Source organism: Saccopteryx leptura, chromosome 1 (genome assembly GCF_036850995.1).
Source record: "Saccopteryx leptura isolate mSacLep1 chromosome 1, mSacLep1_pri_phased_curated, whole genome shotgun sequence".
Taxonomy (NCBI): Eukaryota; Metazoa; Chordata; class Mammalia; order Chiroptera; family Emballonuridae; genus Saccopteryx; species Saccopteryx leptura.
This window is the reverse complement of record NC_089503.1, coordinates 149,381,921-149,394,802: the sequence shown is the minus strand read 5'-3', so window position 1 is coordinate 149,394,802 and position 12,882 is coordinate 149,381,921. Positions and strand designations below refer to the sequence as shown.

General features: G+C 47.8%; 1 protein-coding gene across 3 annotated transcripts; it reads left to right on the top strand.

Annotated features, from left to right (window-relative positions):
- Positions 1-2,059: 2,059 nt before the first annotated feature.
- Positions 2,060-9,572, top strand: SETD9 (SET domain containing 9). Of its 3 annotated transcripts, none has more exons than XM_066377604.1 (6): positions 2,060-2,187; positions 3,582-3,757; positions 5,077-5,200; positions 5,431-5,546; positions 6,995-7,100; positions 9,291-9,572. In XM_066377604.1, exons 1-6 carry the CDS (start codon positions 2,090-2,092, stop codon positions 9,376-9,378), a joined length of 708 nt encoding a protein of 235 aa, XP_066233701.1. In that variant the 5' UTR covers positions 2,060-2,089; the 3' UTR covers positions 9,379-9,572. The 3 variants fall into 3 exon arrangements, with proteins under 3 accessions (XP_066233701.1, XP_066233683.1, XP_066233692.1); XM_066377586.1 differs by having other exon boundaries at positions 3,582-3,949; XM_066377595.1 differs by lacking the exon at positions 6,995-7,100 and having other exon boundaries at positions 3,582-3,949.
- The last annotated feature ends 3,310 nt before the right edge of the window (positions 9,573-12,882 follow it).

Below are 12,882 nucleotides of genomic sequence, written 5' to 3'. Positions count from 1 at the left end.
AACGAAGAATTGTGTTTCTCATCTCTCTCCCTTACTGTCTGTCCCTATCCCTCTCTGTCTTCTCTGTCACACACACACCAAAAAAAAAAAAAAGAAAGAAAGAAAAAGAAATATCTGTCATTTGATGATTCCTGCAAACCCAAGGCTGTCCTCCAATTAATAGTTTCAGAAACACTTCCTAGTTGAACCAAGTCAAAGCTCTAAGCTATTTACTGATTAGTCCCATAGAGAATATTAAGTACATAAATAATGCCAAGAAATCATTAAATATCTGGGTGTCGGCTACTCTGTGCACATAAACTCAGTGTCTCCATTTCCTTCTGGAGATGGGGAAGAAGAGGGCCCCTTCATGCTAACCCAAGCCCAGCCCTACACTATGGGACACCCTTCAGGTCCGCAAGGCCCTGCGGCTCTTCCTCACAAGGAGGTCCCCCCCCGGGGGGGCTGTGCTATGTCTTCCCTTCTCTTTTCCAACCCCTACAAGCCCCGAAACTCTGGTCAGTGGGAGATCTTTCTCAGAGGTCACTAGAACCATCTTTCTGGGCCACTCACAGCTGAACTGCGCCCAAGTCAGAGGACCGCGTTCCACCTGCGCTACGCAGGGCTCCCAGCGCCCCAGGGCCGAACGCCGCAGTGACCCACACGCGAGTGTCAAGCTCTGTCCAGGCTCCTTCTCCTCACCCCCTCCGCCTCGGGCTCCATCTCTGCCTCCTTCCTGCCCCTCTGCTCCAAAGGGTCGTGCGCGCTCGTCTCCCCTCAAGCTCAGAAGCGCCCGTACCACCGCACGGTGGGCCCGCGCTGCACACCCAGGCGGCGGCGGCTCTGCGCTCGGCCTCCTCGTCTTCCTCGGGAGTCTGCGGTCCTCTGGCGAGGACTCCAGCCTCATTCCAGCAGGGGCTTCACGTCAGAGCTCCGACGTGACACTCAACCGCAGGCTGGCATCGTCACAGGCCTTACACAACGTCCCTGCTCACCTGCAACCCAGCCCTTCAGCCCTGTCAGGTCCTCCAAACACGCCCCTAATCCCCCCGCCTCAACCGCAGCGCCTCGGCCGCCCCTGCGCCCTGGTCGTGCTCGGCTGCACCTGAACCCCACCCCCACCCCGGGCACCAGCACCCCTCGCACCTGGACCCGCACACCAGCTCCCAACCACCCTCCGGGCGGGAACGGCCCCCTGCCCTCCACTAGCTCTCGGTAACCTCTTAACACAGGGTGCCGTCCCACTCAGGACCTTGCGGCGGCCTCCGCCCACTAAGACCCCCGGGCACCGCACCTGCCAGGCCCCCTGCCCCCACACGTCGCTCCAGCCACGCCGATGACAGTTGATAACACCGGGTCGCGCAGTTGAAAACTGCTAAGGAAAGCAGGTCTTTCTAGCTGTCATCACCAGAGAAGAACCGGTGGCAGGTGTGGTGACGGAGGGAAGCGAGGCGCGCTGTGGGATTTCACAGCCGACACGAGTCCCGCGCTGTCACGTCGCGTATCTGGAGCTTGTGTGGGTCAGGTCAATGCCACTCAGTAAACAAATACACACGGTCCAGGCAGGACGGCCCTTCCTCCTGGATCACACCACATGATTAAACTAAACATTATGTTTTAGTATAGTGAGTAATCAGGTTAAGGCTTCCACTCGTCGTCCTGCGCACAGAGACCGTAGAGTCACGCTCTCCCCTGCACCGACCGACCCGTCGGCTGCCCAGGGAAATGTGCACGGCATCCCCAGACAGCAGCTGCTGTGACAGCAGCCCGGGACGCACAAGGGAACGGAGACCTCGGTCAAGGCCTCCTGCTCTGCCTGCGGTGCAGGGGGGGCGAGGGACTGTCCTGCGTGGACTTAGGAGCCAGTCCCCGACTCCGAGCAGCCGAGGGCGGCGGCTCCGCGGAGCTGAGCGTCGCGCACACCGCAAGAGCAGATGGAGGAAGAGAGGAGCTCAGGCTCCCTTCGCTCTGCGCACCTGCAGGGCGGGCTGCGGTCGACACCAGACGGGCACTGGGACCCAGCGCGGCCGGAGCGCCCAGCCGAGGGCGGGACGCGCCGCCGCTCCTCCCCGGCTGGGGCGGGCCCTCGTCCGGGCGCCGTGGGGCCGCCATGCCGGGCCGCCTGCTGCTGGGCCTGGGGCAGTGGTGGCGCCGCTACAAGTACCGCTTCGTACCTTGGGTCGCGCTGAACCTAAGCCACAACCCCAGGTGACGGGACGCAGAGGCGACAGCCGGGGCTTCCCTCAGCCGGAGACGCCTTGGTGGCCTCGGGACTTGAGCCAGGCGGCCGAAGTGGGCGGGGCCTCTAGTGGGCGGGGCCTCTAGTGGGCGGGGCCTCTAGTGGTGGGCGGGAGCCCCTAGTGGGCGGGGGCCTCTAGTGGACGGAGCCACAGGCAGGCGGAGCTTCCTGCTCCAGAAGGGCAGACACTGCCAGCTCGTGGTGGGTGCAAACTGAGGTGGGCGGGGCTCCGGTGGACCGAGTTTCCTGAATCCGGCTGACGGTAGGTGGAGTCAAGGCGAGCGGGCAAGGGTGGGCGGAGCTTACTGAGGCCGCTGGCTTGTGGTGGGTGGAGCCTGAGACAAGCTCGGCCCGAGGTGGGCGTGGCCGTGGTTGAGGCTGCGGGAGTCAGAGGAGGGCCGGGCGCCCGACGGGTCGTGGAGCTTAGGGGTGGGCGGGGCCTGAGGCCTATTTCCCGTCGTGCCCCGCGCGGCGGGTTTGGCCAAGTGGGCGCTGTGCCCAGGTCGGTTCGGTTTAGCAGTCTGCGCTGGCTCGCGCGCCTGCGAAGTGTGGAAAGTTTTGAATGAGACGTGCAGCGCGGCGTGTGGTGCGCAGCCGGCCCTCCACCCGGCGTGGCTAGCAGGTGGACGTCCTAGAAAGACCAGGCCCGGGCTGGTTCACGTGGTGAGAGCCACCCGCTGGCGGCGAGACCTGCGTTCAGCGGTGGGAGTGCCGCGCGTGGGCGCGGGTCCGCGCCTGGGCCAGCGGGTGGCGGCGGGCGGGTGTCGCCGGCGCCAGTCCGTTGTGCGCTGGTGGGGCAGGTCCCCGTGATGTCCACGGGAGCGGTTAGAGCCCCAGTTTCCAGAGGCGTCGTGAACTTTCTTTTGGTCCAGAGGTAAAAGCCATAGGATGATGGCATCACACTGTTGCAGCCATGAAGGAAGTGCTCACTCCTGAGAGAGGATGTGACAACGTGTATAAAATGTGACCTGCGATGTGTATTTGAAACTACAAGGCTAGGAAAAGCCATGGCCTGCGGGGATTCTCAGTGGCGCGACAGTCAGATGGGTGGCCGTGGGGGCTGCTCTGTCACTCCACCCCCACGCCACTTATACCACCTTTAGGACCTAATATCTCCAAATGCAAGGACTCGGCCACATGACATGCGGTAGGATTGGGCCTTTCATAAACCTTGGCAGTTTTTTCCCTTGGGTATGTATTGTTGGCCGTTTGATAACTCTACCCCTGAACAGCTCTTAGTTGTCTGTGCTTCAAACTCACGAGATTATTTTCATGGAGCCAGTGACCCCAGAAGGCCTAAAGACAGTCCCGCTGGCGTTTATCAGCTGAAGGGTAGTGATTAGAGATTTCTCCCGTTTTTTAGGACTCTCCGATATGTTCCAGAGGCATTTAAGGACAAGGTTATCTCTGATGAAGATGTTCTCGGAATGTTACTGAAAGTTTTCCAGGCTCTATTCGTAAATGATTTCGATAAACAAGCGGCAATCTTGACAGTGCTTCCAGAACTTGTTCACTCAAAATATCAAGACCTCCTATCAGGTCAACATCCAAGGGTGGAACTGCTTGAAAACAGATGTCATCAGCAAAATGTCTTTAAACCAGAGGATATTCTTTATAAGACACTGGGTTTCAGTGTTGCTCGGGCAACTAGCTCATTGATGTCTGCTGGAAGAGGTGTTTTTGTCACTAAAGGACTGGCAACAAAAGGCACAGTTGTATCCATGTATCCTGGTAAATATACGTTCAAAAAAAAAAAAAAGATAAACCTAGTCCTGTAATCCTTAGAGTAAGGAGTTGAATTGGAAGATTTTTAAATCTGGATTTGGAAATTAACTGTTTATAAATTACTTTATGTGTTACAAAGTATCCATAGGTATTTATTGGCATAAATGCATTTTAAGGAAATTTTTCTAGTCAATGTTTCCATTTAGGAGATTATGGAATGGCTTCCTTTGATCAGATTTATTGCTTAGAAAACACGAGAGAGTAAGTCATTTTGGTGTAGATAATTGGTAACTAAAGGAAAAAAGGATGTAGATTAAAACATGAAAGAGATTTTCAACCCCTACATCCCTGAATCAAGACCTTCCTGCCATTTCTGCATTTGGAAAGTAAAGCAGCTTCTTTGCAAAAGCTCTTTAATTAGGCTGCTCAGTAGACTATGTCATTTGTTAAGCTCACATTCTCTTATTTGGTGTAGTGGAAAATATATGTGGATGTTTAAGTTGGAGAGACTTATGATTCCAGAAAGTCCTTCAAGAACTAATTTTCATCCCTAGCAAGAGGGTCTCAATTTTTTCCTACACATTGACTCTGTAAACACTGAATGTACAGCCAACAACAAATGAATTCTGAAATAAACATAAGGGATTAACATGCCTGGAACATAAGAAGCATCCAGTAGGTGCAACATTGTCTCCTTTCCTCCATTTGCTGGTGAAGGGGGACTCCACCTGAATGTCAGACTCCTCTGTACCCATGTATGTCTACAGTATTTAATTGGCCATTAACAAAATACATTTCCGAAAAGATGCTCTGATAGATGTCTAATCACGTGTGACTAGAAAAGAACAAAAACACGACTCTGTAAACCCCAGCCTGAAACATGTACATGTTTTTGTGAACCAAGTCATACCTTTCTCAGCTGTTGGTTCTGTGCTCTCTGCCTTGGGGTACTCTTTAAAGGGAGAAACTAGCCAAAGGGAATGTGATGGTCTAGATTGGAGGTAAAATGTTAGGAAAAAAGGTTGAGAAACTAAAACTGTTACATGTTCTGTGTATGTTGCAGAGAAAGGTCCTTGTCATGATGTTGGTGATTTTTACACGCCATCATTTGTCTTTGTCTTGTTGCATAATAGGTACAGTGTATCAGAAATACGAGCCAATCTTTTTCCAGTCCATTGGAAATCCATTTATTTTTAGATGCTTGGATGGCATACTCATTGATGGAAATGACAAAGGAATATCAAGACTTGTGTACAGGTAAGTTGATGGTGCCATGTTCAAGTTTAGTTATAGGAAACAGAACCATACCCCAAGGACTATAATCACTAGCCTTAGTTGCCCAATTGATTAGACTAAAGGTTTTCTTTGTATGTTGTTTTGTTTTGTTTTTTTAAGAAAAATAGCACTTTTTCAGTTGCAAAGTTAATTTTGTGTTTTTGAACTTGAAGAGAAGAGCTATCCCTTAGCAATACTTTCACCTGTTTCAGATCTTGCAACAGAAGGGATCGACTTGGCCCTTTCAAAATGAGCGATAGTACGTGGCTAACATCAGAAACTCAGAATCCTCTGGCTGTAGGACAGTATGTCAACAATTGTTCCAATGGTAAGCTGGCATTGTGGGGCCATGAGACGGATATTAAAGAGTTAGAAATCATTCTCTTCCTTTGCCATATGACTGAATGCCAGGGGCAGTGGAATTTAACATCTCAGCAATCTGAAGCCCTTACAGAAACTCACTCTTTGAGACAGATGTCAAAGAGAGAATTTGGAGAAACAATAATATACATTAATTGGAACTCTTTAATTTACTACTTTTGTTTTGGTGTTGCAGTCAACATAGGCAATTGAAAACTGCCCTTTTGGTCATTATAATCATCATTTTTTAATAGTTAACAGTTGAGAAAACTGCTATGTTAGTCTTGCTGGCTTGTACTTGAGCCTGATTAGTGCATGAGCATGTGGCAGCACCATGTTTGTATAGTCTAAGTAAGGCTACGAGTGCTTGCACTCGGGGTGGATGGTGGATTGCCTGCCCGCCACTGTGAGGCGCTTTTTTTTGCTGTTTGTTCACTTGCTGCTGTGGGAAGAGGTTTCCTTTGCCAGGTTACTCAGCCACCATTATGAGACTCTGCTAAACGGGAATGGCCCCAGGCTTTCTGGTTCCACAGTTTCTGTACCGTCTGCTGGAATCCAGGGTGGACCTGCCTGTCCTCTGCCACCAGCATTACGTTAATTTAGAAATTATTTTGTCTGTGCCCCTATATAGCCTTGTAGATTAACCACTAGACTGGTCTCCCCTTTCTGTTATTAACTTTGTAAATAATTTAACCTTCTCTGAGGCTTGACTTTCCCACAAGTGTAAGTTTGATCATCTATCTGGCTGCCTTAGCATAGGCTTTGGCGATAGGGAGACGTGAACTTGAGGCCTGACTCGTCTCCTTAGCCTTTAACCTTCTGACCCTGTTTCCTCATCTTCAACAAGTAAATTTAAAAAAAACAACAACCATAGACATATATGTGTTGTATATATAAAGCTTAGCAGTGCCTGGAACATAATAGTAATTACTAAATTGAGCATGTTCTGATAATTTAGAAAACCCCACATCAAGTGTCATAATTCAGTCTGTTGGGGAAACAGCTATGTTGGGCTTGCTCACTGGCTTACCGGCTGCAAACACTTTGCTTGATTGGTGCGTGAGCCCGTGGCAGAAGCACGTGTGCAGAGTCTATGTAAGGCTATGGGTACTTGCACCAGGGGATTGCGGGTAGCGGATTGTGGATTGCCTGCCCTCCCGCCCGCCACTGTGAGGGGGCATTTTTTTGCTGTTTCTTTGCCTGAGAAGAGGTTTTTCCCCTGCCTGTTTGCTTGTCCACTGTTGCAAGACTTTATTAAACAGTAATGGCTCAACGCTTTCTGACTCCGTAGTTTTTCTACCATCTGCCTGAATCCAATGTGAACCTGCCTGGCCTCGGCCACCAGCATTGCACAGTCCTGTTTCCCATGACCTTGTAATATGGCTCTGTTTCTAAAAATGGCATCCTTGTTCCTAGACAGGCCAGCTAATGTCTGTTACCAGGAATTTGACCTGCCCACAGTTTTCCCTGTAGAACTGAAGCAGTATCTCCCGAACATTGCCTATAGCTGGGACGGACAAAGGTTAGTCTTCACAGAGAGCCTTTCCTAGCTTCAGTCCATGCTGGGCTGAAAAAAATATTTTCTCTAAAAAAAAAAAAAGATACACTGTATATAGAATTTGGGTGTTTTATTTTAGTGAAAAATTATAACTTAGGTTTTTATGTTCACATCATAATGTGTTTATGTAGACTTACTTGAAAATAAAAATTTTCCATGAACTTACCAACCTTAAAGTTTTTTTCAAGTGATTCTGCTGTTTATCCTACCTACAGAATCTTCCAAAAACATTTTTACTCAATCATTCTAAGGACCATGTTCTCCACCAGACCTGAGAGCACCTCACTAAAGAAAGAGGCCAAAGGACACATTAGTTCTTTTGCCCCTTTCTCTATTAGATCTGGAAACTAATAGTGGGGGGAAATAAAAGATATACCAACTAAAATTAGAAAGTAAAATAATTGCCTGACCAGGCGGTGGTGCAGTGAATAGAGCATCAGATTGGGATGCGGAGGACTCAGGTTCGAGACTCCAAGGTCGCCAGCTTGAGCACAGGCTCATCCAGTTTGAGCAAAAGCTCACCAGCTTGGACCCAAGGTCGCTGGCTCGAGCAAGGGGTTACTTGGTCTGCTGTAACCCCACGGTCAAGGCACATATGAGAAAGCAATCAATGAACAACTAAGGTGTCACAACGAAAAACTAATGATTGATGCTTCTCATCTCTCCATTCCTGTCTATCCCTCTCTCTGACTCTCTCTCTGTCTCTGTAAAAAAAAAAAAAAAAAAAAAGTAAAATAATTTTTTTAAGTAGTGAAAAAAGAAACATATTTAGAACATTTTTATTGTGGCATTACTCTTCTGTCCACTCAGTATAAAATCTACTGAAAATACTCAAGTAACAATTGTTAGTAATTCTGAGTTCTCTATCAACAATGATATAGGAAGATATAATCTTTGTATCACAAGGTTGCCATTTGCTAGCAAACTATTTTGTATGGGCCCTATGAGTTGTCCTTTTAAAAGAATAGTATTTAAAACTTAGACTATTCCCTGCCCTTAAAACTTGATAACTTTTCTTGTTTGAATATTTAAATTAGGCTTTTTTTAGCCATCTACTCTGAGGCATTATGTCATTACTACTCAGCAAGTACAGGAAACATTAAAGGAGTAGGAACATTGAACATTACACATCTTGTGTCTATAAGAAAACTATTTTTAATCCAATTAATTTTAAGGAATGTTTCCAGGTTTGCAGAATACAAAGACATAATTTTAAAATGTTAAACTTAATGATAGCATTTTTTAATACCTCTTTATTGTATATTTTCTCTCTATTTCATAAAGGATTTAAGTTTACTTAGAAAATTTCATCAACTGTAACAAGAGAGCATACCTTCAATGTGAGGCCACAGAAGAAAGTATGGGTTAGTTAGTACAAAGGGGAAACAGGATCGAAAAGAAAATGAGAGGAAAGTGCAAAATGTAAAACCATGATGTGCTTCTAAGCATTTATAATGGTATCATTTTAAAATGCTTTTTAGGACACCAGTTTTGAGGACCTGAACACAGAACATGTTCAGAAGTCATCAGTTGTATCAGCTTATTGATCTTTGATCTTTTTAAATGATCTTGAATGGACATAGTCTACTTTTTTTTTTTTTAATTGAGAGGCAGGAGGCAGACAAAAAGGCTTCTGCATGCATCCCAACCAGGGTCCACCCTGGTAAGCCCCCTACCTGGCGATGCTCTGCCCAGCTGGGGGTGCTGCTCCATTGCTTGGCAACTGAGCTTAGTGCCTAGTGCCGGAGGCATAGGCCATGGAGCCATCCTCAATTCCTGGGGCCAACTTTCTTTAACCATTGGAGCCATGGCTGTGGGAGGAGGGGGGGGGGGAGAAAGAAAGAAATGAGAGGGGGGGGGGTGGAAAAGCAGATGGTCACTTCTCCTGTGTGCCCTGACTAGGATTCGAACCCAGGACTTCCACATGCCGGGCCGATGCTCGACCACTGAGCCAACAGGCCAGTGCCGACATAGTCTACTTTTAAATGCCTCCATAAGGGATAAGAATGGTTTCCTCTTGGAGATCAAGTGCGTAAACTGAAATGATAGTAAGGAATGTGAATGAAATGACCTCCGTGACACTCATATTGGTTAAAGGAATGTGATCTTGTTCTGTTAACTCTTGTAAGTTGCATGTGTTGTTCTTATTTTCAGCTCCCTGCGCTGTGTTGTCCTTGTCGCACTCAGGGACATCAGACAAGGAGAAGAGCTTTTTTCAAACTACTATACAATTGTTAGCTGACTCTGAATGCAAAATTGGGTTTTCTACTCAGTATTGAGCTAACCTTAAGGTTTTTGTGAGTCAAGTCTCTGAGTTCCACCTGTATAGCATGTTATCTTGAGATCAGATCAGAGTGGGACTTTTACATTTTTGTTGATATTTTATTCGTGTTTCAATTCCACAATAAAAGCTGTTTGCTTTGTTACAATTTCAAATTTGCGATGCGATTCCAATTTTATTTCATTTCACCTAAATACACAATTATGTTATTAAATTAAAACCTACTGCCTGAACTTACAATTTCAGTGTTTCTTTTGTTTATTTGCTATATCTTTGTAGTGGTTTAAAAATTCTAGCCAAGTCATCAGCAATTTCTTTTGCTATTAATGTTGATGAACTTCGGTAAAAACTTTATTTTTATAGAATAAACTAAAGTTAAACATATTTTTTGTGTTACCATGAGTTAACTGATGTGTCCCTGTGTATGTATGTAATTGAAGGATTGTTTTAGCTGGCTAAGGGAGAAAATGTCAGGTAGTGGGGTGGTCATTCTGCTATTTTCACTTTTTTAAAAAAATATTTTATGTATTCATTTTAGAAGAGGAGAGAGAAAAGGGAGAGGAGCGGGAAGCATCAACTCATCAACTCCCATATGTGCCTTGACCGGGCCCAGGGCTTTGAACCGGTGACCTCAGCGTTCCAGGTTGATGCTTTATCCACTGTGCCACAACAGGCCAGGCCCGCAACTTTACTTCAACATTTACACACAGTTTAAAACAGCGTGGGAGAGATGGTTTGATATAGGAATTTGTTAAAAGCTCGTGGTGGGGCAAACACTTCCTGTTTACACACGGAAAGAAGGCTCCCATTAGTCATGCTCCTGGCCTCACTGCACCCCCTGGGGGAAGCTTGACTTTCTGTGATTCTCTGGAGAACTGGACACCAGAGCCCTCGAGTTTCTTCTCTGTGGACTCAGCTCACAGAGGACATGTCACTGGCCACTCTCTGCCCTATGTAGGCAGCCCCGTGGTCAGCTTGGCCTGTGGTGAACGAGGAATGAGCCAACTTGGCTACTGCTCTGAAGCCACTTTCTACAGCGAGTTTTATTCGTAATAGACACTTTCACCTCCATCGACCTGATTCCCTTGCCCAGCTCTCTGTTCCAAATGTGGGTAAGGAAGGGGTGTGTTTACAGGGCTCTGCTGTCCTCTCCTGGGGCTCTGCTGTCCTCACCCGGGGCTGTAGAACCAGACTCTCCTCCTTAGCTTCTCACCAGGCTTCCTGCAGCAGACAGCCTCTGTCCTTGCACAGAATAGGTCACAGGGAGTGTTTCTCTCAAAACTAAGTCCGGTCTTCCCCTGCCTGTGCTGAAAACCCCTGCTCAAAATTCTGATCACTCGTCCAATCCTGGGTACATGCTGTGGTCTTAAACACACACTCCCCTGCTCACTCCACCCAGCCACACACACCTGCCTGCTGCCCCTCCTGCACTTGCTGGGCGCACTGCCCCAGGACATTTGCATGCTCCCTTGTCTGCCAGATCTTCCTCCAACAGCCATGGAACTCATTCCCTCCTGTCACCTCTCCTCAACGCCCTACTGAAACTTACGGTCCCTCACTGCCCCTGGAAGTTTCTGTTCCACTTCCCTCTTTTTCTCCATGGCATTAATCATATATAAGGTGGGCAAAAGGAGGCTTATAGCTAGTCACATGGAGTAGAATGCAATAGTAAATGATAACAAGAGAATAAGCTGTGTTTCGCTGACTCAGAACTGTAAACCTACTTTTGCCCCACATTGAGCGTTCGTTTTTCTCATAAAAAAATCAACCTACTTAACTGAGAAGATCCTACGGCCCAGGACTGTGTGTAAAATACGAAAACTAGCTCCTGTGGATGTAGTAGGTAGGCTGAAGTATTTGGGAGCGAAGGGTTACAATGCCTATGACTTGAAAAATAGTTCAGAAAAAAATGCATGATAGAGCACAAATACGGTAAATGTTATTCTGTCTGGGTTGTTCTTTGTGCCGTTAAACTTGTCTTTAACGTTTTATATACTTTATTTTTATTTTATTTCTTATAATTTTTAAAAGTTGGAAACGGAGGCAGTCAGACAGACTCCCGCATGCGCCCGACCGGGATCCACCCAGCATGCCCACCAGGGGGCGTCGCTCTGCCGCAATCAGAGCCATTCCAGCGCCTGAGGCAGAGGCTACAGAGCCATCCTCAGCGCCTGGGCAAACTTTGCTCCAATGGAGCCTCGGCTGCGGGAGGGGAAGAGAGAGACAGAGAGGAAGGAGAGGGGAAGGGTGGAGAAGCAGATGGGCGCCTCTCCTGTGTGCCCTGGCCAGGAATCGAACCCGGGACTCCTGGACGCCAGGCCAACGCTCTACCACTGAGCCAACTGGCCAAGGCCTGTATACTTTTTAAAAGTTGGGGAAAGTCACCATCAACTTAAGGGTAATGTCACCAATATTTAGTGAACACCTACGTATTCTGTGCAGGGTTCTGGGAATAAATGCTTATGGTGGGCCTGAAGGGTGTGCATGGGACTGTGACGGTTTGTCCTGGAAATGGAATAAAGGTTATTTTCTTAAATTGAAGTTATTGGGGTGACATTGGTTCATAAACTTATACAGGTGTCAGGTGCACAGTTTTATAACACATCACCTGCGTATTGTGTTGTGTTCACCAACCCACGTCAGGTCTCCCTCCATCAGCATTTGTCCCCTTGATCTCCTGACTCCCCCACTGCCCCCTTATCTCTGGTAATCACCATGCTCTTTGATGTTTTTAAACGTAGAACCGCCTTTCCTTCTCCTTACTAAAGTAACTTTTTCGATTCGTAAGTGGGTGATTTCGCTTCTGACATGCCGCTGTGAATCCTGTGCCAGTGCACAGCATTGCTGCAGTGTCACCTGTCCGTCTGTGAAGGCAGGCGCAAGGGCAGGCTGCACAACAGGGCAGTGTGTCTGAAGTTCAGTTGGCTAGGGCACTATACACAGAACCTTGTAAGCACGCCTGGTCTAGGACACGAATTCGGAGCCCTGGGCACTGTTTGTCAGAGAACCTTCACATTCAGAAACAGAGGATGAGGACTAGGGGTCTCTCACCTGGATGGGAAGTGGCGAACAGTGCTGTGTCCCAAGGACTTGTTTAAATTATATAAGTGTGTACAAAAACACCCCATCTATAGACACCGAGTCCGTTGAGGAAGACAGAGAAGGAGCAGGCAGGCACAAAAAGCAAACCACTGTTGGAAGTTATGGCCCAAATAGATAAGGTATAGAAGTCACTAGTTTGTTCTACTCCTTCCCCTAAAAGCCTGAAACGCGATGTCACTCTTCTTTGGCACCTGGCCGCCTTCAAAAGTCCCCCATTGAAGGCACCTGTGTCACCCAGACCCTGCACGCCAGGCTCTTTGGTGTCCGTGAAGGCAGGCATATGGCTTTGGACAAGTCAGCAAAGCAAAGGGTCCAGGCTTTGTTTCCATGTCACCCTCTCTGTCCTTACACAAAACCTGGACA